Source organism: Silurus aristotelis (assembly GCF_946808225.1).
Source record: "Silurus aristotelis genome assembly, chromosome: 19".
In the NCBI taxonomy this organism is placed as follows: Eukaryota; Metazoa; Chordata; class Actinopteri; order Siluriformes; family Siluridae; genus Silurus; species Silurus aristotelis.
In genome coordinates, this window is record NC_139592.1 from 4492014 (window position 1) to 4514926 (window position 22913).

Consider the following 22913-nt stretch of genomic DNA (forward strand, 5'->3'; position numbering starts at 1 on the left):
TATGGATGTGGTGAGGGAGAACATGCAGGTAGTTGGTTTGAAAGAGGCAGATGTAGAGGACGGGGGTATGGAGACGGATGATCCGCTGTGGCGCCCCCTAATGGGAGCAGCCGAAGGAAGAAGAGGAGGAATGTATATAGGTACTTGTATTATGTCTCTACTTTTGTATTTATTTGCACATTGCTTTTTCTTTGCGGCTGTATAAATTTCGCTAAACCAATATTTCAATATATACAGTATTTATAAAAAAGGTGTGTCGCTCTATCTATCTATCTATCTATCTATCTATCTATCTATCTATCTATCTATCTATCTATCTATCTATCTATCTATCTATCTATCTATCTATCTATCTATCTATCTATCTATCTATCTATCTTATCTTTTCAATTAAATTAATTCCAATCAGGCACTTGTTGTACAGCTTTCTTATACGTCACTAACCTGCGCCGCTGGTGCTTCAAGGCCCCCAATGAAAGTTGAACGCGGGTTTAGCATTGCACACTTATTGACTTTATGGAAATGTCGTTGTTGTCATTAGGTTGTTCTACTTGTATATAATGTGGACAAAATGTTCACGTTGCATTGTGCGTTTCAGCTGCTCTGGCACTTGATTTGCAATTTAAACGCTGAACTTTGTTGCCACTTAGCTTAGCAAGATAGCTAGCCTTTATTTACCCATGTTTCTCTAAAGCAGTTGGTGATTTCATATAATTGGAATCGTGTCTGTTTACTACAAAAGAATTCAATCGGTGCAAAAAAGTTTTCTCCGAAACGCAGACCAGGGACAAGAAACGTTTTAGAAGCAGTTGGTTGCTTGGGGTTTCATCTAATGGATTAGTTGAAATTGAAACAGAAACTCAACGTTTTGAGTTCTGGAGCAGCAGATCGGAGGAAGAAGGAGAAAAAGAAACCTTGGCCACATCATCTAACCCGTGAAGCTGGAGATGATCTGACTCTGGTATGACTTGTCTCAGCTAGAAACAAATAAGATCATTAAAGGAAAACGTGAGTACTTTCACTTAGTTTTAATAGAGTTTGCAAATCCACAGTAGCAATTGAAAGTTTGGACACACCTCTAATTCAATATTTTTTTGCTTTAATTTTTATTGTTTTCATCATTGTATATTAAAATTCAAGACACAATCATTACAGAACAAATGGAATTATGGAATGGAAAAAAAAAGTGTTAAACATCCCAGAATATTTTTTCGATTCTTCTTTTGGTCTGATTTGGTCTCTTGGCATTCTCTCAGTCAGCCTCGTGTGGTACCTAAAATAGTTTTCCAACAATCTTGGGTAGTTCCCAAAGGTGTTCAGTGCTTGTTGGCTGCTTTTTCTTCACTCTTTGGTCCAACTTTTCCCAAACCACCTCAACTGGATTTAGAGGGTAATTGTGTAGGCCAGATCATTTGATGCAACACTCCATCACTCCTTCTTAGACAAATGTCTCTTACATAACCCTAGAGGGGTGTTTGGGTTCATTCTACTGTTGGAAAACAAATGATGGTTCCACTAAGTGCAGACCAAACATCTCTTAAAAATGCTGTGGTAGCCATGCTGGTTAAATTTGCCCTCAAATTTCACCAAATCATCAAGTGTCACCACAAAAGCATCCCCACACAGTCATACCCTCACCTCTATGCTTCACAGTGGGAACCAAACATTCAGGAACTGTCTGTTCACCCTCTACATTTGGACTCATCAGACCAAAGGTGCTTGTTGCTCTTCAGAAGTAATGTTTTAGTGCAATTCAACTATGAAGGCCTGAATCACACAGTCCTCTCTGAACAGCGGATGTTGAATTAAATCATTTATGTAAATCTCTGGTTTCTGAGGCTGGTAATTCTAAAAGCTTGTCCTCTGCAGCAGAGGTAGCTCTTGGTATTACTTTCCTGGGACAGCCCACATGAGAACCTGTTTCATTAGAGTGTATGATGGTTTTGGTTTTGCACTTGGTGATACATTTAAAGTTTTATTTGTAGTAGCACTAAAAAGGCTTTTGACTCTCTACTCACATTTTCCTCTGCACAAGTCAACTGATGATCTAAAGCACATTAAGAAGGCAAGAAATGTAACAAATGAACCTTGACAAAGCAAACCTGTAAATTGAAAACCATTCCATTCCTTGTGAATCTGATGAAAAAATGCTATGAGCTTGACAAGCTATCATCAAATCTAAATGTGGCTTCTTTGGACAAAGTTGAACACTTTGTTTTTTGTTTTTTTGTTTACTTAACAAGTGTTCTTTCATAGTTTGGATGTCTTCGGTATTAATGTGCAAGGTTAAACATACTAAAAATAAAACACAGAATTAGAAGGCGTGTCCAAACTTAAAAAATATCTCATGAGACATGATGGTGTGGTGTTTAAATAAAAACACAAAGAAGGCAAATGAAACCTTTGATGTGAAGAGAAAAAAAAAATAAATCATGTTGTGCATCTCATCTAACTGAGGTTTGTGTAGGAGCTCACCTGCAACCATGATGAAGAGGAATCTGGATGCATCAGATGCACCAAAGTGGAAGAAGCCCAAACGAGAGGAAGCCAGCTCTGATGAAGATGACGAATCATCACAGAGAACCACAAGCCACGGTGGGTCTAATGTATGTTTAGAAAGGGTGATTAAAACGATGAGGTCTGATGCCAGATGAGACGCAGTCCTTTTAGAACCAATTTCAGCCGAGATCACGCAGCCATCTAGCAGCATCCATGAATTGTTAAAAATATATCCTGTGCCTGTCAAAAGTCTGAAAAGACTTTTATGGTATTTGAGAGAGACATGAGAAATGTACATACATTGTTTATATGCAACAAACTCAGTAATGTAACAGTATAACTATTGACTTTGACCAAACAAATATATAAATGTCCAAATGTTCCACTTTCATTTGCATAGGCTGGGAAGGACCTTCCATGGTAGATAACACTTCAGCTAATTTTTTGCTCTTTAAATAACGCTTACAGAGCTTCGATGTATGCTTCTGCTCGTTTTATGTCGAAGTTGGTTCCGTTGAGCCACAGTCCAGAGAGAGTTGCATGTTGTGGAAGTATGGAATGGTTGCCATGTTGGTTCAGTTTTCCTTTCACCTGGAATGAGTCTCCAACCTTCCCTGCTCTAAAACAACCCCAAACCATTAAGCTTGACAGTGAGGGTGAGGCAGTCTGATAACATTTTCTCTCCTGTTCATCTTATTAAAGGTCTACTGTTGGAGACAAAAATGTCAATCATTTGTATTCCTCTGCCCACAGAACTTTCTTCCAACAATTCCCTGTTCAATTCTTGTGTCTTTGCCTTTTACCTAGTTTGTTGCATATAAACAAAAGGATCATCCGTCTCCATACCCCCCTGTCCTCTACATCTGCCTCTTTCACCCCAACTACCTGCATGTATTCCCTCACCACATCCATAAACCTCCTCCTTGGTCTTCCTCTTTCCCTCCATCCTGGTGGCTCCATCCTCAGCATTCTCCTACTGATATACCCCATGTCCGTCCTCTGCACATGTCCAAACCATCTCAATCACGTCTCCCTCACCTTGTCTCCAAAACGTCCCACATGCGCTGTCCCTCTAATAAACTCATTTCTAATCCTGTCCATCCTCGTCACTCTCAAAGAAAATGTATTCATTAAGGCAAAAAAGGGTCTCAAAAACCGTCAAAGGGTCTGTATCTACCGGTTTCGGTGTGCACGCCTTTAATAAAAGCTTGTGCGTTTTTCCCCCTCAGATTCCAGTCAGAGCGAGTCTCTCAGTGATGCTGAAGATCAAAGACCCAGTTTCTCCATACCATCAGCATCCCAAAATGCCTCGAGCGGTGAAGCTTCGCAAAGCGCCGCCAACTTCTCCATCTACAACAGCGTCTCACAGAAGCTCATGGTGAAACACAAAGCGTTGGCTTTTCTTTGACGTCCATTTAAAGCCAGTTGCAGTGTGGACTGTTAATATTGCTTGTGCTTTATAATAAATCTCATCTCTTGTCCGCAGGCCAAAATGGGTTTTAAAGAAGGCGAGGGCTTGGGAAAGTTCGGTCAGGGACGGAAGGAGATTGTGGAGGCGTCGACGCAGCGCGGGAGGAGAGGTCTCGGCCTTACGTTGGAGGGCTTCGAGGGAGATCTGAACGTCGAATGGAAGGAGGAAGCCGAGGTGTGCACAACGTTTTCGAGTTTCTCTATTCCATGATGACACTTTTATCTTCAATGTACCTTGCCATTAGGTTCATATCATATACATGGGTTTCAATTCGTGTTTACGTCTTTCTCTTTTCCTCTCTGTCTCTCAGCCTAGCACTTCTGAAGAAGTGTCCTGGTTCCCAGAATGTACTACAGAAATGCCAGACTCTGATGAGCTGAGAGACTGGATGACTATAGGCGAGGTATTCTAGAATAAACGACACACTCCGATGAATGTCAGGGCTGCCAGGACAAATCTTAAGACCACTGGTTAGCATTGTTTTAGCAGCATTTTGTGTCTCAGTGACCATTGTGCTACTTAGGAGAATAACTTGATGGGACAGGGCTGGATGGTGGGGATCAATTGGCAAGTGAGCAAAAGTTTCATTCCACAAGTTCTTTTCCCTATAAAGAAGCAAAGATTGGTGCTTTTTCTGCTTCTGAATCTAAAAAAAAATATTGAACATATAATTTACATGTAATTATGCAAACGATTATTTTACAAAGCAAATGAGGACAATCATTACTTATAGCCTGGTAGTGACTTGGTAGCAACTATTCCACAGCCTGGTACTGTAAAAGTCAACAAAACTCTGGAGAACTAAGACGAACAAAAAACACACGTGTACGTCTAACGATTTGCGTCGGATGTGTGTTTGCAGAGGAAACTAAAGATCGACGACGAGACAGAGTTGTGTTCCGAGGAGCTCCTACACATGCTGCTGCGCTGCAAGGTGAAATACACACGTTTCACATGATGCTCCAGTCTACACAGGTTGTGTGTAAGGGACAGTGTTTGTGTGTCTGAAAGCGAGTTGCTGCCAAGGAGCCTCATATGTCATTTTGATGTTCATGTATCAGTGAATGTTTAAGGTGTTTTAGGAAGAAGCACTCTCTCTTGGATAAACTTGTTGATTTGTCATTTAATCTGTGTTTGTGTGTGTGTGTGTGTGTGTGTGTTAACTGCAGAGTGTGTTCGATAACTTAGAGGGTGAGGAAATGAGGCGAGCTCGTACACGGTCCAACCCGCACGAAACGATACGGGGAGCTTTCTTTCTCAACAGGTAACACATACGGTGGAATCGATATCCTGTTACTATCTTCTCTCACACTAAAGACTCTCTTTATCTTTCTTTCTCTCCAAGAGCTGCGATGAAGATGGCAAACATGGATCATGTGTTTGACTATATGTTTACCAATCCAAAGGACTCCCAAGGGGTAAAATCCACATATGTATTTATGTATGTTAGAGCTCACAGTGTGCTTCGAGTTATAAATGGGTTTTTTTTTTATTTTATTATTAATTTGCCATATAAGAAATATTCTTAGTTAATAACGTGCAAAAATTTGTTTTAATGGCGGCAATTGTATTAACGCGCGATGGAAGCAATAATATAAATATATGAGGCAAAATGAAAAACTTCAACGCAACACACACTTATTCACAACGCCCTTTCTTTAGAAAAAAATTTATCACTAAACAATTGTTTTACTGATGCACCAATTTGAAAACCCATAATTACTTTGAAACATTTACAAGAATATTTTGTCTACATGCTCAATGTTGAGTTTGGTTTCACTAATAATAAACATACGTTTGCATAAAGCATCCATATTTATCCAAGCCTGTGTTGATTTATAGTATTAAAAACTTGAAAAGTATTTAATTAAGGTACATTTATAACAAATAAAAATGTGATTAAGTATTTTAATCTTTGGGGTATAAGCCGGCTTGGTTTGCTATGGAGTCATATTTTAATAACATTTAAATTTTTGAAACATCAAGTGACTCATCTCGAATGTCTCTTGCTGCAGTTTTGGTATAATTTTGGTCTCAATGTGAGTTAAAAAGAACTTTAATTTCTGTCTCTTCAGCTTTGCATTTTATGGTATTTTGTGGGCTCAAGTGTAAGCAAATCAGCTTTGCTATTTATTTGCCTGGTAATTTAACTGTAGTGTGTGTGTGTGTGTGTGTGTGTGTGTGTGTGTGTATGCGCGCATGCTTATGAAGAAGCCGCTATTCCGTGACCGGGAGGGAGAGCTGCTTTATTTCGGAGATGTGTGCGCCGGACCCGGAGGATTTTCAGAGTACGTTCTATGGCGGAAACGTTGGCACGCGAAAGGCTTTGGCATGACCTTAAAAGGAGCCAACGATTTTAAATTGGAGGACTTCTACTCCGCTCCCAGTGAACTCTTCGAACCGTACTATGGTGACGCTTTTCATTTTGCACATGATGAACTTATCCAAAAAAATAAATAAATAAATAAAAGACCTTCTGTAGCTTTAAAGTATGCTTATCTGAAGACGGTCTCTTTGTCCTGGCTCTATGGCGTGACGCAGGTGAAGGTGGGATTGACGGCGACGGCGACATCACGCGTCCTGAGAACATCAGTGCGTTTCGCAACTTTGTTCTGGAGAGCACCGAGAAGCGAGGCCTCCACTTCCTCATGGCTGACGGAGTAAGTTAACTGACCTGCCTCTGAGTAAATTTAGCCATGCTGGTGTTTAGAATGGGTGTTGGGCCTTCCAGAGCTTGGCTGAAATATGATTTTGATCACACAGGGTTTTTCAGTCGAGGGACAGGAGAACCTGCAGGAGATCCTGAGCAAACAGCTCCTCCTCTGCCAGATCCTCACGGCTTTATCCACCATTCGAACAGGTACTTTATTTCTGCCTTTGTATTTCCCTGGTAATTAATAAAAAAAAAATTATAAAAAAAAATGTATTCATTGTTCCCGCTCACACACTCCAACTTTTATGTGTCTTTTGCGTGTGTGTGTTTTCAGGAGGCCACTTTGTATGCAAGACGTTTGACCTGTTCACACCATTCAGCGTAGGTCTGATCTATCTGCTGTATCTCTGCTTTGAGAGAGTGTCGCTCTTCAAACCGGTGACCAGCAGACCCGCGAACTCCGAGAGGTCCGTGTGCTGTATCATCTTTTTTCATTGTTTTTTATTATTTATTTTGTTTATTTAACAGTATTTCTTTTGTTTAATGTTTTAATTTTAAATGTTTAATTAATCAATTTATACACGATGTATTTATTTTGATTATCCATAGTAGCGATTAATTAATTTAGCCATTTCCATGCTTTTGTTTGCACAGCACTATTTATTGATTTTTGTTTGTTTATTTACCAATAGTAAGAATTATTTTATTTAGTAGTGTGTAATTACTCACCAGGTGTAATTCATTATTTAGTGTATATCGGTGGCGGCCCATGCATTTCGCACCCCAGGCCTTCAGTTGTGCTCTACCTGACTCGATCAACCTCTTAATACCATCATTATGACGCCACGGCTATAGAAACCGCCGATATTATACAGAAACGCAGTATAACAGAGCAATGCCTCAGACAGGAATCTCATACAGTGAGAACGAATGCCATTTTTACAGCAAGGAACACAATTCAACACGTCTCCTTTTACTGGAGCCACAGCTGCCATGCTCGGATACATCACCTCTAGCAGAAGCATCAATATAAAATGTTTTTTTTCTGGCAATTCTTTTCAATTGATAAAAATACAATTATGAACACTGTTTTTTTTTTTTAAAAGCATACTTACTTTACTGCAGGATTTCACACCTGCCGAAAACGCATGCACCGTACTGAAGGTCATTCGTTAAAGCTGATATTTGTTTTACTAACCCTTGCGTGTGTACGCATATGTTTGAATATGTAGGTATGTCGTGTGTAAGAGTCTGAAGCCAGGCTCTGATGCAGTCAGGGATTACCTATTCAAGGTGAACCTAAAGCTGAATCACCTAAGACTCTCGGAGAGGGACGTCACAGAAGTGGTGCCTCTGGAGATCATCAAAGGAGACACAGATTTCTACCAGCACATGATCGATTCCAATGAGAGGTAGGACACGCAACATGCAAAGTGTACCTTGGATAGCCATATACAATATAGGGCCAAAGATTTGTGTAGGGCTGAAACAATTATTTGCATTGATGCTTCATTTAGTCCATTTAACTACATACGGACCACTGTGTTTCCCCACGGACCATTATTACTGACGTACTTCCCACTTAACGCTGGATCTGGATCATTTCGAAGTAATACAAAATAAACCTGCTACAGTGCGGTTACCGTTTTTCTTTTTGATGTTATATGGCATCATATGGCACTTTAGTTTTCACAGATATTCTCGTATTTCTCTTTAATAAAGAAAAAGTACTTCTTATTACTCGATTAATTGATGGAATAATCTGTAGAATACCCGTTTACTAAAATAATCGACAGCTGCAGTTCTAGATTTGTGGACGTCTGATTATCACAGTCGTATGTGGTTCTTTCCCTGACTGTTGGTTGCAATGTTTAGAGCACACTATTTTCTAGAATCTATATGCTGTATATCTATATAACCTGAAACTAGGAGGGCTGAAACGTGGTCCAGCGTGACCGTGCTCCTGTGCTCAAAAGTGGCCTTACTGACTTTACATGCCTGGCTAAGGTTGTAGTGCTTCAAAATATCATTATCTTTATAATGTTGTAAATTACAACCAACCAAATGAGAGAAAATGGCCTTCTCCTTTGAGAAGAGGAAACCACCTTCCCTTTGCCATGTAATAAAAGTGACCAGGGTCTAATGGTGGTTGGAAGTCTTTGTGCAAAGCTATGGCTGACATCACACTCACTCACTCACTCACTTATTCTTTTTTTTTTTTCTCTCTCTTTCTGTCTTTTAGTCACTGTTCTGTGCAGATCAAGGCTCTAGCTAAAATCCATGCCTATGTCAGAGACACGTAAGACACGGATTCTTCTCAAAGATTTTATCCTTTATTTACATCATATATGTTTCACATGGGATTTATTTTCTTGGAATAGGACGCTGTCTGAGCCAAGACAAGCTGATGTTCGCAAGGAGTGCCTCACAGTATGGGGGGTATGGAAATATTAACACACACTCACTAGGTCACTGAGTGACTCACTCATTCACTCACACACTCATTAAACCACCTACTAGGTCAATTATTTACTCCATAGGTCACTTATTTGTCTGCACATTAGGCCACTCACTAGGCCACTCACTTACTCACTAGGCCACATTTTAGGCCACTCACTAGGTCACTAAGCCACTCATTTACTCACTATGCCATGGTCTATGCCACTCACTAGGTCACTCTTTTACTCATTTACTCACTTACTTATTTGCTCAAGAATTAATTTTTTTACACACTAGGACATTCACTAGGCCTCTCACTGAATCACTCTAACTAGTCTACTTACCAGGTCACTCATTAGCTCACTTGTTTACTCTCAGGATCACTCACTAGGTCACTCGGTTACTCACTAGTTCACTCTTTTTCTCATTTGCTTATTAGGTCACTCATTTACTTACTAGGCCACTTAGTATACTCAATAGGTTACTTTTCTACTCACTAAAACATTTACAAGGCCACTCACTAAGGCACTCACTCACTTACTTACTAGGTCACTTTTACACTCTCACTAGTCTACTCACTAGGTCACCCATTTGCTAGTTTACTCTCTCTCGAGACCAGTCCCTCACTCACTAGATCACTCACTCACTTGCTAGGTCACTCCTAGATTACTCACTCACTCACTCACTTTGTAGGTCAAAAACCAAGGTATGTTTTAAATTAACTTCTCTAAGTTTAAAGTTTTAGTCATCCACGTCACGATGAGTAGCTCATAGTTTTCAATAATAAACGTATAAAGATTTATAATGTGCTTCTGTGCCGAAATTCTACTTGATTCTATTGACTACTTGTGTCAAGCAGTTTTTTACAAAATCTTCACATTTTCTTTGTCTGCAGATTCCCGATCAAGTCAGAGTAGCTCCTTCTGCCTCTGACCCCAAATCCAAGTTCTACGAGCTCATAAACGTCAGTGTGCACTGTTTTTCTCGATTTTTTTATATATATATATATATATATAAATAAATAAAAAGTTCTCTGATTTGATGTTTTTTTGTTACGTGAAGTAGATAATCTGAAATAAAACTCTTTGGCCCTAATTATAATTGAGGGCACGCAGGGATGAAACTGACAATAAAAATCTTTTTGATTTCAAGTAGTAGAACGTTTGTGCATGTGTGTGTGTGGTCAGGGTCAAGACGTCTGTATATTCAGGAGCTCGTGAATAAAAGCTGCACCTAAGCCTGTTGTGCAAAAAAATTAATAAAAAAGCATTAAATATAAAACTTGATTAGCAAAAACACTTCAGTGTCCTTCAAAAAAAGCGAATTCCATTAATTATTTATATTTATATTTATATTTATATATATATATATATATATATATATATATATATATATATATATAATATATTAATTAAGGGGGAGTGGTGGCTCCAGTGGTTAAGGCGCTGGGTTGCCGATCGTAAGGTCTGGGGTTCAAGCCCCGGTATCTCTGAGCTGCCACTCTTGGGCCCTTGAGCAAGGCCCTTAACCCTCTATGCTCCGGGGGTCCCTTACGAGGGAAATATCGAGGTCCGTGACGTGGGGCCACCTTCCCGTGGGCTCACCACCTGCAGGAGGGACCGTAAGGGACGGTGCTGTGAGGATTGGGCAGCAGTCGAAGGCGGGGGCCTGCTTAGACTGCTGCCCCCGCGACCCGACTTACGGATAAGCGGGAGAAAATGAATGAATGAATGAATATATTAATTAAAAAGTTTAGTCCTTGGACATGGAGTCATGGACAAGGACAAAAGCTTGAATACATTTGTGCTGTGCTGCCTATATTACCAGTAAAATATTTTTTTTTAACTGTTAGTTTGGACACTTGTTGACCCTTATAGTCCCACACTATATAAACAAAGGTTTGTGGACACCTGACCACCAGATTCTGTTTTTTTTTTTTTTTTTTTTTTTTTTTTTTTTTTTTTTTTTTTAAAACATCCCATTCCACATTTAGTCTCCAGTTGCTCTTATAATTCCCTCCACTCTTCTGGGACAATGTTTCACTAGGTTTTGGAGTTTGCTTGAGGAGATGTGTGTGAGATTCAGCCACTACGGTGTTAGTAAAGTCAGGTGCTGATGTGAGGAGGCCTGGGGTGTCGTTCTAATTCATTTCATAGGTGTTCAGTAGGGTTGAGGCCAGAGCAAGAGATTTTTTAGTATAACCCATGTAAAGCATATCTTAATGGAGCTGGTTTTGTGCACAGGAGCATTGTTATGCTGGAACAGTTTTGGGTCTTTTAGTTTGAAGGAAATGAAGGAAAGTGTAATGATACCGCATTCAAAAGCGCCCAATACGGTTGTGCCTACAACTTAACAGTTTGGGGAAGAACCACACATGGTCAGGTGTCCCAATACTTTTGTCAATATAGTGTATTTTTAGCCACACTTGATTTCACTAGATGTAATATATTATTTACAGCTAACAATTCTGTGTGTGTGTGTGTGTGTGTGTGTTAGGGATCAGATGTCGACAACTTTAACTCACGGCCCACAGCTCTCAACCTCAAAACTTTGGAAAAACTGCAGCATGTATTAGACCACCGGTGCATCGTTGGAGGGGGAGAACAGATCTTTCTCCTGGGCCTTGGGGTGAGATTGCGTCTAAAATATTAGGGTTGTTCCACAACATCATCATCTCTAACATTGTCTGTTTAGTGCTCTAAATTTATTAACTGTATCTTTTACTCTTTCTATGGTTTGTTTATCTAAACATCGATAAATAAAATACTTTCTAGTTTCGAAACTTTTCTTGATACCACCTCGTATGTACCTGGAATAGTTTTTTTCTCTTTTAAATCGATTTTATTATGAACCCTGTGTCCAAGACTAGAAAACGGTAAAAAAGGCCAGCACTGTTAGCATTCTCTATGAATTGTGCCTCTTGCTTGCCACTAGAGATGCGCCGAGAGAGATTTTCTTTTGGAATCCGCTCACACGGTTATTATTTTTAGGATATTCCCCCCACACACACACACACAAAAGCTCCTAGCCTAGTTTATACCTCCCCTACCAGCAAGTTCCTATGGATGCTCTGAATGCAGCACACTGCTCTGTTACTAAACATGGGTTTCTTTTGTTCCATGAGCTTCATATCTACCTAAAATGATTGTCACGAAACCTGTGAGGTCCCAGTGCACACCTCTATACCTGAATAATGTCTTGTTCAGTTACATCCCTAGTGAATTGAAATGTGTTTGTGTGTTTGTGTGTGTGTGTGTAGAAATCCCAGATCTACACGTGGGATGGCAAATCCCCTGTGCGCTGGAGGAAGCTGGAGAACTTTAAACTGGAGTTACCCAGAGACACTCTGCTGAGTGTGGAGATTGTGCAGGAGCTTAAGGGGGAGGTGAGCTCTCAGGTTGTTCTGAGGAAAGCGTTTCATCCGCGCCATCCAAGAAATTCCCATCGCATATTACCGAACGAAACGTGTGCCCACGTCCCCCAAAATAAGTTGAAATTTGATCGCTTTAGATCCCAACCTAATTAACATCCATTGAAGAAGCTGCATTCGGCGCCCAGAGCAATGTTACTATAGCAAACGGAAACCAGAAAGAAATATTTGGATTAAGATTGAAACCCAAACTTGCGTCGGTTTTTATTGACGTAAAGTGGTAAACCGTGCCAGCGAAACGTACAGAAGACCATAAACAATCATCAGGGAGACGAATCATCATTTAATAAATGATGTTTTAAAAATGGCTGCGTTCATCTTCAGTACTTCTTTCTAATGCGTTGTGGTTTTTATTTTATTTAAATCTTCTTTCTGTTTTTTTTTTTTTTTTTTTTTAACAAAAAGGATGCTCAGCCTCAAAAGATTTCCAGGTCAAATCCTAAAGAAGGTGAAATCAAGAAATCAAGGAGGACCAAGTGGGTTGAATATGTAAAGCAATTTCACCCAGACGTTATGGACCTATAGAAAACATACCCTCCACATTTTGCATGGATAATGTTATTGTGAATTCCCTTGCACACTTGCCCCCTATTACATAGTATTATAAATTAGTATGCGTTTATCCTACAGCCTTTAAGCAATTAACAACTATTATTAATTTAAAACATATATCTGACCTCCCCCTAAGTAATTATTTTATTTATTAATTTTTTTTGTATTGTGTTATACATATTCAACATATTCATAGTACATATTCAAGAATAATAATAAAAAATAAAAATAGGAAAATATAGTATAAGAAAAATTGTATGGCATATAAGAATGTAACAATCCCTATTTTGGAATAAAAAAAATGCTGTTTGTTACTGCACTAAATATAAAGAATTAAAATACAAAAAAAAAAGATTGACGCATCGATTATATACGATTTTGTGGTTAAAATACCAGGAAAACCTTCATCTCAGGATTTGAAGTATTTGGCATATCCAGAGCAACCTACCATTGTCTCATTTATACCTTGAGCAGACCTTTCTCAAGGCCCCAGCATTCGCAGATCACGACCTTCTGATCAAAAGACCGACATCTTAACCACCGAGTTGAAACCTCCCTTATCTCATGAAGGTGATATTCTAGAGGTGCTGAAGGAAAATAGCTAAATGGTCAAATAAAATAAAAAAATCCATCGATGTGCAATGATGGAGTGTGTTGTGTTTGCAGGGTAAAGCTCAGCGTAGGATTAACGCCGTTCATGTTTTGGATGCTCTGGTTCTCAACGGCACTGATGTAAGAGACCAGCACTTCAACCAGAGGTCTGTTTTAATATCTCGTATTCCCTTTTACTGGTCCTTTCCTAATATTTATTCATCTAAACAGTTCAAATCTTGTTTTCCCGGGAAAGCGCAAGCACGGTCTGTTCAAAAAGCTGAGACCAAAAGTATGTGGACACCTGATCATCAAATTTTTTGGCTTGGCTTTTCAAACTGTTGTCCATATTTTTTGTTTTGTTTTGTTCCTTTACAAAAAATAAAAAAGTGCCAATCTTTTGGGCTTTTTCCACGAGATATTAGGGCGTGGCTGTGAGAATTTGTATTCGTTTAGCGGCTAATGAAAGACACGCATGGCAGTGTCTGTTTTTAACTTTGCAGTCCGAAACTAATCTTATATGAAGGTAACCACTTGCTATTGCAATACAAAGGGAAAAAGTTGTTTTTTTTCCTCAGATTAAGACCTTCTTTATAAATATATATTAGGAAATGGTTCAATTTTACCATGTAATGTTTTTTTTTTCTCCAAGCCATCACACATGTATTATCTATATAAATCTCTGAGACCTCGTTTAATTTACAATTGCGTAAATTTTATTTATATTCTATGTTAATATTCAAGGAAGGACCCAGATGTTCCCAGTATTGGTAAAATGAACAAATCCCTCTGGAAGTACTCTCTTTGTGATTTAATACACATTTCCTATCATTTCTCTTTCGAATCTGAACATTGAAATACGGTGTATGTTAAGTGATAACCACATTCTCTTTAAAAACTGATCTTATGCATCATCTCACACTAGAGAAGATTCGCCACTCCGTTAAAGCTGTAGCCAAACTTTCTCCTCTATTTGGCAGCCAGTGCTTTACTCGAAGAATGAATAGGTTCAGGTAAAGCGGTTCTACAGATGTTGTCCCTTATGTTTCTATTTAAAAAAAAAAAAAAAAAAAAAAGTTCCCCCTCCATCGATGCCAAAGCACTTCTATGACCAAGTCTGTTAATATCATATATATAATATCATCATTGTCTCTCCACATTTGAATTTCAGGAAATCTTTGGTTTTCGCCACTGAACATGTTTTTTTACCTTGAATTTGGATCTGTTTTAGGATCCAGATGGCGGAAAAGTTTGTGAAAGCCGTGTCCAAACCCAGTCGTCCCGACATGAATCCTATACGGTAATTTGTTTTTCACTTTTCCACTCATGTCTTTATACTTCCTGCGGTTCCCCACAGTGGAGAAATCTGCAATAGTTCTTATTAGTAAATGTGTTAAGGGATTAGATTAGAATTAAATCTGTCTGTCTGTCTATTTCTATATCTGACTATACCGATCTGACATAACATTGACATTATAACATTCGGAGTGGTGATTCAAGTCAGATTTGCGACTTGGAATTTGCGGGGGAAAAAAGCCGGAAGTAGGCAAACTTTTTTTTGGTATGTGGTCTAAATGAGTGCATTGACCTATTTTATTTTATTTATTTATTTATTTATTTATTTATTTATTTATTTATTTAGAGAAATCTAAAATGTATTTTTATTTATAATTTTTTTTGTATATATTTGTATGAACATTTTGATGTAATATATTAATTAAATGCACTAAATGGCTTTCACAGATATTCTTGTTTTCAATTTCGGCAATAAAAATGTCAATTTTTCTAAAAAGTAAACAAATTACTTGTTAATGTGAAGAGCCCCGTCTTTTTTTTCTCTTGGATATTTAGCTCTTTAATGAGATCCGAATACTCGATTAATTGTTGGAATAAACGTTAAAACACCCGATTACTAAAATAATTCGATAGCAACAACTTTAGTATCTATCTGTCTTTATCTATCGATCGATTGATTCAGATATATTGATCTAGATATGCAGAGTAACTGAGTAAACACCAGCTCAGTGCAAATGCCACGGTGTGCAAATATAACAGTGCATTGTGCAGAGAAACGAGATAAAAATGTCCAGTGTCCATCAGGTGACCATACAGAGATCATATAGTATTTATACACTAATGTGCACAAGGCACGGTGGAGAATTAGGTGAAATTAACATATTAGTGCAAATGACAAAAGAGACAAACCGAGTGCAAACTGCATTTAAAAAAAAAGTTCAAAATCTGAACAATGTACATTCTGATTTTTTTTTTTTCTTCCTTTTAAAAGCATTAGTCACAGTATAAATGCACAGTTCAGGGTCTGAGATCAGGATGTGGCCATGATGGTCAGAATCCGAGTTCAGAGTTCAGTAGGCTGACAGCTGATGGGAAGAAACCGTTCTTGAGTCTGCTAGTGCAACAGCGAAGACTCCTGTAGCGTTTGCCAGATGGTAGAGGAGCAGACAGATGATGGTTGGGGTGAGAAATGTCTGATTATACTTCTCACTCTCTCACCTTTAGGCAGATGGAGGGTAGCTGCACACTAGTGATGTATTTGGGAGTTTTGAACTACTCTCTGAAGGACCTTCTTATTGGAGACAGTGCAGTTGCATAACCACACTGTGATGCAGTTTGTTAGGATGTGGCCAAATATTACAATAGTTTATTAGCAACTGTGTTCAGGGATATGATGTTTTATCTTTATTTATTTATTTATTTATTTATTTATTTATTTAATTTACTACTATTTGCCGAAAAAAATAATTATATTTATAAATTATAAATAATGCATAATAAAAATTACATTTTCATTTATAATTTTTTTTTTATTTACATCGTAAAATGAATTCATATTTCTTTTACAGCAAAACAGAAAAGTTGAGTTCTTTAAGCGAAATGCACGAGAAATGACCATATTTTTTGGAATTAGGAAAAAAATACTGTTCAAATAATTTATTAAAAAAAATGTGCTCAGCCCTTTGACGAATAAATTATAACTTTTATATTCATTAATGAAAGAAAACCTCACATCCATCCCTGTTTCTTGACAATCTGTTGTTTTTCAGAGTGAAGGAGGTGTACCGGTTGGAGGAGATGGACAAGATCTTCGTAAGGTGAGTATCTCTGCGATGTCATGTCCTCGGCTTTGTCAGTTTTCGTGATCTGATGCAGGTTTGACGTTCCTCAGATTGGAGATGAAGGTAACAAAGAGCTCAGGCGGAATGCCACGATTGTCCTACACAGGCCGTGACGATCGTCACTTCCTTCCCAGTGGCCTTTACATCATCAAAACAGTCAGAGGTGAGAAGCTGCATTTCAGCATTGGGAACAGAGGTGGCAAAAGTACACACATCCTTCACTCATGTAAAAGTACAGATCCTCGTTTTAAAAGACTGGTAAAAGTACTGACTACACTTTCACACTCAAATTTACTACCTGTTTAAGTGTCACACTGGTAAATTAAAAAATTGTAATGTATCCAGTCTGAACATCCACCATACAGAACACAAGCAGAGAAAAGATGATGATCAGGTGATCAGGAATGTGTCTGTTCTCAGTCATGTTAATCACTGACTCCCTCTGTCTCAGCTAATAGCCAAGTTATTTACCGTAATTTCCTGACTATTAAGCGCACCCAAATATAAGCCCACTGAATTTGACAGATTTTTATTTTGAACATAAATAAGCCGCAGGTGTCTACACTGAAACTAATGAACTTTACACAGGCTTTACCGAAAGACAGTGTCTGTTACACGGCTTGTATCTAAACAGTAGCCTACCAAGAAAGTCATTGTTCACTGTCTTCCTCCTTCCTTTCACAACTATTTCTCTAGAGAGTTTATCTTTTGGCATCGTCGTGCGTTTAAAAATCACCATCGGTGAAGCTTTTCTCCCGATGCCGTGCAGCTCAGAACACAGGTGAAGTGTGTGTTTTCATGCCCGGTTGTTTTCAGCGTGACGAGTGATTCGCATTTCCTGTAGACAGTCCGAGTGAGCGGCAGATCAAACGTTAGAGGAACCTCATCCATATTTATGATGTGGTGCGGCCCGATTCAGTGGGACCGCATCTGATTTAATATAAAGAGTTTCATTGGTTCACCTGAACCCGTTCAGCAATTTCATTGGTCTAATGTTATGGGGCTCAGATTTTTGGCTTGAAGTTTGTAAAACCGGGAAAAACCCGGGGAAAAATCCATAAATTAGCCGCTTCTTTTTTAAGCCGCGGGGTTCAAAGAGTGGGGAAAAACGTAGCGGCTTTTAGTCCGGAAAATACGGTAAGTGTGTTATTTAATTGTGTAAATAATACATAAGTTGTAGGTTGAAAAGACGCACGATGACAAATTGGATGATCGGCTGAAAACGGTGCAAAAATATTGATAATCTCACTAAATAGATTAAAATTAAAGAGCCTGTTTGGAAAATGTAAGAAGTAGAAAGTATTTTTCTGATACCAGAAAAATCTACTTAAGTACAGTAACAAAGTATTTGTACCTCGTTACTTCCCAACTGTGATTGGGAATAATCCAAGAGTGTAGATTTTAACCTTTTTTATGTCTTATTTTCAGATCCATGGACGATGGCATTCAGTAAGAGCTCGAAGATGAAATTTTTTTACAATAAACAGACAAAACAGTCGACCTACGTCATGGATCCCGGAGCTATAGCACCTTTTCAGTATGTTCTTAAATCTGCATCACAGTAGATATTAATCACATTTGTTTATTAATTCATTTTTATTATTATGTATTGGTTGTATTCACTGGACTCAGATTTTACTTCTGTCTTGACATTTTACATTCACGACTTTGATGTCTCCATCGATGAACAAATCATCACTGGTTCACTGGGTTGCAAACTTGGGATACCAGCAGCCTGAAATTCTGTTATTAGGAATTATAGCACTTTTTTGTACATCAAGACATAAAACAAACAGGGATAATAAGTGCTGATTCAGGTGTTTCAGGAAACGGTAGGTCTTCTCCCGTTTTTTGAAGATAGGCAGTGACTCAGCAGTTTGGACGTCTAGGAGAAGTTCATTCCACCACTTTTGTGCCAGAGCAGAAAAGCGTCTGGATGTATACTTTGCCAGCGGTGAGCGAGCGATTAGTCTCATCAGCTGCAAGTGTTTCTGACCACTTGTTCTGCCTGGCTCCACCCTCCACTCACTCACTCACTGCTGGCACATATACCTACCTCTTACCCTGAGAGATGATCGGACCAACCGAGCAGTGCTAGATGATCTGACGGAGCATGAGGACTGATAAGATCTTAGAGAATGTTGAGAATTGCTGAGGTTCAATTCTAGCAAATAGCGAAAAAAGAATGAAAAATAAATTTTGGCTAATATTTAGTGTTTCTGCCTGTTACATACTAGAGATGAGCATCTCCATAACATTAAAGATACACGTGAAGCAGCTACCGATGCGATGCGATACAATTCACCCGTGTTATGATTCAACACAATGCAATTCAATGCAATAGAATGCAATGGAAAACAATACGATGCTATGCAATTCAACATGGTGCAGATAGTTCACTTTTATTGCTTTGCTTCAGACAGACAGCAAGAGTCTTCTGACTTACTAACGCATGACTCCTTCACATACGTGCCTTTTTAATGCGAAAAAAAGATGAAATAAAAACAGAAGCTCTTTTCCTGTTCTGTCTACAGGAAGGTGCAGCTCTACCTCTGGCATGTTAATCTGTATCCTACGTCATATTCACGTAGCAGCAGCAGTGCTGAAAGAACATAGCAAAAGAAATCTACATATAAAATGTTGGTCACAAATGCTCACTTTCTAAGAAAAAAAAAAGTATAGCGCATCTCCTAATATTTATATATAAATAAATCGTTTTTTACTCGTGCAAATATATACGCGATACAAATGCCAACTTCCGCATCCACATTTTTTTAAATAAATAAATCAATGCATCACTTCATTAACTTTTATGCTGATGCTAATCGGGAAATCTTACATCCCCATTTCATACTTTATGAACCAAACGCCAATTAAACCACAACATTTAAAACAACTGACCGGTAAAGTAAAGAACATTGTTGTTACACTGGTCAAGAGATGCATACTAGACAAAGTAAGTTCTTAAAGCTGATGTGTTCAAAGCAGGAAAAATAAGCAAGTGAAACTGAGCGTCATGTGATTCCAATATGGCGGGTCTCTATTGGTATTTCCTGTGTGCTGCAATTAGTACCCACCAAAGCTGGTCTAAAGAAGGACAACCAGAGACGTGAATTTGTAGTGTCTTACAGTATGTTTTTAGCATTTTTTTTTAATCACCCTGAAATATCGCTAAAAATTTTATTCACTCTTTTAATACTGTCTGGATTATTCTCATGCAAGTGGGTGTAAGAAAACTGGTTCTGGCAACAAAACAACATGGCAGTCTACTAAGCTAGCTGTATTACAATAGGTATATAGCCGAATCAAATACCTTTTTCTTCTTTATTTTAAAGGGATTCACAAAATCATACTAGACATTGACTTGTCATTTAGATGAAATTACACTGTGAAGGGTTTTCAAAGCACAAAACGCATTTATCTTTTCGCATTTGTATACATTTTTCCTAATTGTTCTAATCAAACTAGCTTGCTGTGTCTTTGTACATTATTTAGAATATCATTGAGGCTAAATAATTTTTTTAATTCAGTCCCATGAAGAGAATTTTGTGCGTAATCGACTCCTGGAAAATACACTCACGTCGATTGGTTACGCATTTGAATAGTTAGGAATATATGCTAAATATACTCTTGATTTCCCCCAGTGTGTGTCACCAGGAAAGGTTGTTTTGGGCCTGGGAAGAAGGGGTCAGAGTTCATGACTCGCAAAACCGCGTCGATCCACAGAAACTCTCCAAGGACAACGTGCTGTCATTTATCCGGAAACACTGTCACCAGTGGGAGAGTCGCGACAGCGTGTAATGCCTGTCCTCACCAGCAGATGGTGCTGGAGTTTGCAGAAGAGGAAGTGTACCACATAATTGGATGCGTTTTTTTTTTTCTTTGCTCAAATGAATCTGACGAGTTGAAGCGTCATTTATTTGACCTGTGAGATATTTACATGGAATATAAAATTATGCAGCACTTCGGCTTCCTAGACCACATAGATTAATCCATAGTTCCCAGTAATACAGTGCATGATGATAGGATTCTTACATACATACATACACAAGACTGATTCATTTCCTCTTCTGGTCGCTTTTGTGCCACAGTCTGCCCCCCCACTCCCTCTTTTTTTGGGTTTGGTTTGCTTGTAAATCTTGTTTGAATGAATCAGGCATGTTTTATTTTATGGCCTTCATTCGAGCTTGTTAGAAACCTTGATTATAATGTAAAAAAAACTCCTGAAATATTTTCTTCCTCTATTAAAAAAAAAAAAAAGAAAAAGAAAAAAGTCTGTGTCCTTGACTTAGGTGGCAGTCTGGATGAATCAAATGATGCCTTTTATCTACTGCTATCTTTCTGTTTGTGCAGTTTACCTGTTATGTTCACTGGTTCATAAGGGATATCTTTCAGATTAACTTTTTAGCTTGTCAAGGCTTTCACAGTCGTCTGCTATGCAGTTCCATACGTTAACTTGGGTTGAAGTGTTCAAGTACACACAATATCCGGGAAGTTTTTCCCTTTTGGGAAGGAAAAAAAAAGGCGTGGAACCCCAAACCGTTTCAGAGAGGCTAGAAATCCTTAAACCTGTATCAAGCTGCACTGTGCCACCATGTTCGGCTTCCTGTTAAACTCCGAATGGAGAATAAATACAAACTAAGCTGACTGAAAGTCACAGAATCCTATTTTGGAGCTGAGTGTGTTTTGGGTGTGACCTGAGTGCTAATAGTAACCTACAGTTGCAGGTGATGAATAAAACATGCTGGTCTAGTAAACACCAGCACAAAACTGTCTCAGATATTATTTTTAGGTGTAAAACTAATGACCAAAAAAAATCTGGTCATTAGTTTTACACCTAAAAATAATATCTGAGACAGTTTTGTAGTGTCATTATTAAGAAATTCCTTCAGATCTGATATGAAATGGCATCCAAAACACTTTCACGCATTCAAGTTTATCCAAAGGCCTCGCCACCTCGTACTTGTGCCTGATTCTTAAGCAATCGAGTACGGAAGTCCTAAGAGTCCATGCATTATAATATATTTTTGTGATCACGATCTTGACATAACAAGCAGTGCTTAATTATGATCAGTACAAACGCTGCCAAATATGGTTATGTTATTATCCACGATTCTGCATCTAGAACATGCTCTTAAGCCGAATATACAGAAAAACGAAGCACTGATCACAAGGAAACAATGTTTTTTCAAGATCAAGTTTTGATAATGAGGAAACCGCTTTGATGTTGAGATTACGAGAGGCCTCTTAGGCCTTCCATAATTATTAGATGTAACTACAGTAAATGTAGCATTTGATTCATCATATATACACACACCACAGACCATTTAGAAATCAACCTTGCCAAATGTGGGTTGACCTCATGCGTTTTGGAGCGAGGGTGCTTCTAGTTTTGGACCCAATTTTGTGTTACTGCTGTATCTCTCCTAAAAACACATTTATAATAGTTTACTGGTTTAAAGTATGAAGTGTAGGGGAGGTGGTAGCCCAGTGATTAAGATGTTGAACTTCTGCTATGATGATCAGGAGTGATTTACAGTGTACCTACATGACCCTGATTTCAACACCTGGCTAATTTGCTCCAGATGCTAAATCATGTCATAGGCTGTAAATGGCTCAGCCAGAGTGTGGATGTGAACCTGCTTTAAGTCAAGTCAAGACTATTTCTGACGCGGTACACAAATTAATGAGAAAACGTTCCTCCAGAACCATGGTGCTACATTAGACAACATAAAGCTAGATACCAGAAACCAGACTAGTAAGTGTCTTCACCACATAAAGTGCAAGACAGAGAACACAAGACAGTGTAGAACAAATACACAAAACGCATGATAGCGCCACCAGTAAACCTACTGTATATTATACAGTACAGTGTGCAGAGAAAACTGAGAACATTAGTGTACTTGTAATTAAACAAAATGTAAACAAAAGATTTTGTGCAAAAAGTCAAGAAGCTTTTATTGTCATTTATGCCATATATATATATATATATATATATATATATATATATATATATCTGACGCAGTACACCGTGAAATCAGACTCCTTTTCTCCAGAACCCTGGTGCTACATTAAACAACATAGAGCTACATAACAGAACACAAAGTTAAAGATTAAAGTAAGTGTCCTCGCCATATAAAG

At 38.4% G+C, this 22913-nt stretch overlaps 1 protein-coding gene across 4 annotated transcripts; it reads left to right on the forward strand.

Moving 5' to 3' along the window:
• Nucleotides 1-432: 432 nt before the first annotated feature.
• cmtr1 (cap methyltransferase 1) lies at nucleotides 433-21045 on the forward strand. 4 transcript variants are annotated; one of them, XM_083520876.1, is made up of 24 exons: nucleotides 433-1008; nucleotides 2468-2595; nucleotides 3729-3877; nucleotides 3986-4144; nucleotides 4281-4373; nucleotides 4833-4904; nucleotides 5140-5234; nucleotides 5316-5388; nucleotides 6182-6380; nucleotides 6512-6630; nucleotides 6734-6830; nucleotides 6958-7090; nucleotides 7856-8035; nucleotides 8866-8922; nucleotides 9005-9062; nucleotides 9958-10026; nucleotides 11559-11690; nucleotides 12322-12447; nucleotides 13711-13802; nucleotides 14867-14935; nucleotides 16701-16748; nucleotides 16823-16935; nucleotides 18201-18309; nucleotides 20417-21045. In XM_083520876.1, the coding sequence occupies exons 2-24, from the start codon at nucleotides 2484-2486 to the stop codon at nucleotides 20571-20573; spliced, it is 2511 nt and encodes an 836-aa protein (XP_083377002.1). In that variant the 5' UTR covers nucleotides 433-1008; nucleotides 2468-2483; the 3' UTR covers nucleotides 20574-21045. The 4 variants fall into 4 exon arrangements, with proteins under 4 accessions (XP_083377002.1, XP_083377004.1, XP_083377003.1 ...); XM_083520878.1 differs by having other exon boundaries at nucleotides 444-1008; nucleotides 6185-6380; XM_083520877.1 differs by having other exon boundaries at nucleotides 445-961.
• Nucleotides 21046-22913: the final 1868 nt, after the last annotated feature.

Excerpts from the sequence above, each read along its gene's own strand:
- cmtr1 (XM_083520876.1), top strand. The coding sequence starts at position 2,484 with ATGATGAAGAGGAATCTGGATGCATCAGATGCACCAAAGTGGAAGAAG. Across the intron at positions 3,878-3,985 it reads GCGTCTCACAGAAGCTCATG|GCCAAAATGGGTTTTAAAGA; the intron begins GTGAAACACAAA and ends TCTTGTCCGCAG. Across the intron at positions 10,027-11,558 it reads AGTTCTACGAGCTCATAAAC|GGATCAGATGTCGACAACTT; the intron begins GTCAGTGTGCAC and ends TGTGTGTGTTAG.